Below are 3,920 nucleotides of genomic sequence, written 5' to 3' on the forward strand. Positions count from 1 at the left end.
AACCGAACCCAATTATAGATTTCAAGTATTTTGGTTACTTGAAAATGAGAAAGAAAAATAGCATTTTGTGTATGTGTGTTTTGTATCTCTTTTTTTAACTTTTAAGATTTACTTTTAATAAAAATACAAACTACTTTTTTTATTTTAACTTTTAAAATTTACTTTTAATAAAAATACAAACTACTTTTTGTATTTTAACTTTTAAGATAACACTTTAATAAAAGTACAAACTACTTTTTCTTATTTTAACTTTTAAGATTTACCTTTAATAAAAATACAAATTACTTTTTGTATTTTAACTTTTAAGATTTACTTTTAATAAAAGTACAACTACTTTTTCTTATTTTAACTTTTAAGATTTACTTTTAATAAAAATACAAACTACCTTTTTTTTTTTTAACTTTTAAGATTATAAATTTAAGAATAAGCATTAGTATGCATGAAATAAATAATGATTAATTGCATAAGTAATCATAAATATTAGATAACATATAAAGACCCCGTCGTATTCGTATTGATCGGAATTAATCTCGACCCATGGTACCGTGTTGTCAAATGACGTGTTGCGTACATAAAGTACCGTGTTGTCAAATGACGTGTTGCGTACAATCATGAGGTCTTATTAACATAAATATAAATGTTAGTGAAGTTAATAAGAGTTAGATTACAGAAAATATAATTCAGGTGGTATAACCGACCATATATAACTTAAATAACATAAATATAAATGTTAGTGAAGTTTGTAAAAGTTAGATTACAGAAATATAATTCAGGTGGTATAACCGACCATATATAACTTAAATAACATAAATATAAATGTTAGTAGTCCAAAATTTGATATATTCGAGTCTGAAAATTATTAATAATTTCATACCTTGATTAGTGATTCGTGATCGTTTGAGATATCTTTTAATTACACTAAGCTTTTCGTGCTGATAACGTGTTATAATTCAGTAGGCTTATAACTACCTTTAATGGTTATAAGAACAAAGAGAGAAAAAGAGAGAAGAAGGAGAGAAGAAATATTGATATTGATATTTCAAGAGAAATGGTGCACCTTAAATGGTTACCATACATGTCTATTTATAGTATAAAATATTACTATGCAAGAAATATAATAATAATAAAATTAACATCCAATCTAGATATTTTATAACACAATCTAGATATTTTATAACAGTTTCATATTTATTTAAAAAAATTTCAGAAACTGTTGTGGGCCTACTTGATTTGACACTGACACTTAATTATTATTAAGCGTGTATCATCTGACTCGATGTATAAAATGATCTTAGCACCTCAAGTGTTCATATAAATAAAATTATAGAACTGAACGTAAAAATTGCTAGTATTGCATTAAAACTAGTGTTTTAGCATCCATATATATTTGTTCCGTGTTTACTCCTGTTTTTGTTTTATCTTGTGCATGTAGTAGATTTATAGCACGTGTTACGACCTACACATAACAAGTGTCCTTAAAACGTGTACAATGTCCACAACTAAAATACTCCGTAGTAAAAAAAAAATTATACGGTGTATACATCGTCTAACATCACACGCATATGTCACAAGTACAAGAATGTAATTAAATGAACACTGACTTTAGCGGAGGAACATTTACTATACAATCACCTTGCATCACATTCTCATCTTTTTAAAGCATAAAATGGGACCACAATAGTAGATAAAATACAACTTCCCACCGTATAACAACCTAAAACATTTACTGCATTCATTACTTATACCTAAATAATGTTTAAATTACGACTTTGGCTAATTTTAACAACACTTATAAAAACATAAGCGATACAGAGTAGTATTTTTTATTTTTTAATATAAGCTTTGACTATCAATTTACCTATTACTTCCAAGTACAAATTTTCAGTTCCAACTATAAATTTTAATTTCAACCAGATCATAACAATCGCAACTCATTTCCATTAACGAAAACCTTTTGTCATACATAAGTTACTATATACGCCTGTTATAATCTTATTTCAATTCAATAAATAAATAATAAATCAATAAAAAATTAAATTATCAATATATTATATTATATACTAATATAATATTCAAAGTTTAAAAAACCACAAAATTCTTGTCCACATTTTGGTCTTGTTCCTTCTGTTTGTCGTCATCAGTGGCGTCATTAAATACTCCATGCACAAAATCTTCAATGTCAATTCTTTTATTATTTTTAATTCCTTCAGTAAACTCGTCATCGAAGCGTCCAGGTATAAACGGTGGTCTGGAGATCTGTACCACATTTTCCCAGTCAACGCCTTTAAAGAAAACATGACCCTTAATTTCATCCACCGTTATTCTCTGTTTCGGATCCTTTTCCAACAACTTCCGGATCAAATCTCTCAACGGGTTCGGTTCTCCAACGAGATCCGGATTCTTTGACAAAATCCGGTAAAACGTTTCCTTCCTGTTTACTCCACGAAACGGCGTCGTACCATACAACATTTCATGCAAAACGACACCTAAACACCACCAATCCACCGCAAAATCATGGCCGTTGCCTTGTATCATTTCCGGTGACACGTACTCTTCCGTTCCGACGAACGAGTTTGACTTTGTCAACGACTCGGTTTGACTCGGTTCTGAGTTAACTGACTCGGCCGGGTGAACCGAGTCATCTGATGAAATTATACCAGGCCGGAAACAGTTTGAAAACCGGTTTTTTCTTTTTGTTTGACCGGATTCTGGTAACGGAGACGGTGTCGTTTTAATCGGAGATCCGGTTGAAACTTTCGGTGCAAGCTTCGTTGAGAGATCGAAATCAACTAGCATTAAGTGACCGTTTTCCTGAATCATTGCGTTTTCCGGTTTTAAATCGCGATAAACAATCCCTAATCCGTGTAGATACTCCAATGCTAGTACTAATTCCGCCGCATAAAACCTAAAATAATAATTAATTCAATAAAATTAAAACCTAAAATAATCAATTCATTACAAATTCAATCAAACAAATTAAATTACCTGATAAAATCTTCTGAAAACATTTTCTCAGTCTGTTTTCTACGGAGATAATTGAGATCACTTCCAGGACAATAATCAATGGCGTAACCGACGATTTTATCAGTTGATAAAACGCCGCGAAGTTTCGGTAGCAACGGGTGTTGACACCGTCGTAAAACCTCTTGTTCGAAGCTAATCCTTTTGTACTCACTCTCATCACTACCTTTGTTCTTCACTTTTTTTGCAATTGAAGCTTTAGAAATTGCCTTCAATGCTAGTAATTCGCCGTCTTCATTTTGTACTAAAAACACCACGCCTTTAGCGCCGCGACCTAACGGCGATAACGCCGTTAGTTTGTGAATGTTTAGAAGCGGAATTTGATCCGCGTTCATTTCGACGGATTTTGAAATGTTTATTCTTTGTTTATTTGATGAAGTTTTGTGTGGTTTATATATAGAGTTGGTGAAGAAACAGAGTCAAAACAATGAGAGTGTTATAATTTAATAAAAGAACTACAAAATAAAATTATACTTATTTATGAAATATTAGTAAAAGAGAGGATAAGTGTGTATTTCATATAATTCTATGAAATGGTACATTTTACAATGCTAATACATGAGGTATTTATACTACAAAATTGGCATCCATTTTATGACTTCTTGTACATATATATATTATTATAAAGCCATCCATTTATGACTTCTTGTACATATACATATATATACATATATGTATATATTATTATAACACTCCCCCTTGGATGTCAATTTTTGTTTTGTTGGAGATAAACTACAATTTACTGCCTCGTTAAAAACCTTGGCCAAAGAAAAACCCAGTGGGATAAAAACTTTAGCTAAGGGAAAAAGAGTGCAGCATATAGTTGACTCCCCCTCAAGTAGACATTGTTGAGCTGTTACATCTTTTGAACATGCCTCATGCCAATATTATGAACATGC

The 3,920-nt window shown here is 30.8% G+C and overlaps 1 protein-coding gene across 1 annotated transcript; it reads right to left on the minus strand.

Moving 5' to 3' along the window:
• Positions 1-1,913: 1,913 nt before the first annotated feature.
• On the minus strand, positions 1,914-3,449 carry LOC139879322 (serine/threonine-protein kinase OXI1-like). The gene is made up of 2 exons (XM_071865414.1): positions 2,986-3,449; positions 1,914-2,905 (listed from the first exon to the last, which is right to left on the minus strand). The coding sequence occupies exons 1-2, from the start codon at positions 3,354-3,356 to the stop codon at positions 2,080-2,082; spliced, it is 1,197 nt and encodes a 398-aa protein (XP_071721515.1). The 5' UTR covers positions 3,357-3,449; the 3' UTR covers positions 1,914-2,079.
• Positions 3,450-3,920: the final 471 nt, after the last annotated feature.

The sequence above is a fragment of the Rutidosis leptorrhynchoides genome, chromosome 1, assembly GCF_046630445.1.
Source record: "Rutidosis leptorrhynchoides isolate AG116_Rl617_1_P2 chromosome 1, CSIRO_AGI_Rlap_v1, whole genome shotgun sequence".
Taxonomy (NCBI): Eukaryota; Viridiplantae; Streptophyta; class Magnoliopsida; order Asterales; family Asteraceae; genus Rutidosis; species Rutidosis leptorrhynchoides.

What these genes read in the sequence shown, in the direction of transcription:
- LOC139879322 (XM_071865414.1), bottom strand. Translation starts at nt 3,356, where the DNA reads ATGAACGCGGATCAAATTCCGCTTCTAAACATTCACAAACTAACGGCG. An exon ending in TTTTCAGAAGATTTTATCAG is followed by an intron (nt 2,906 to 2,985) that starts GTAATTTAATTT and finishes TTATTATTTTAG; the next exon opens with GTTTTATGCGGCGGAATTAG.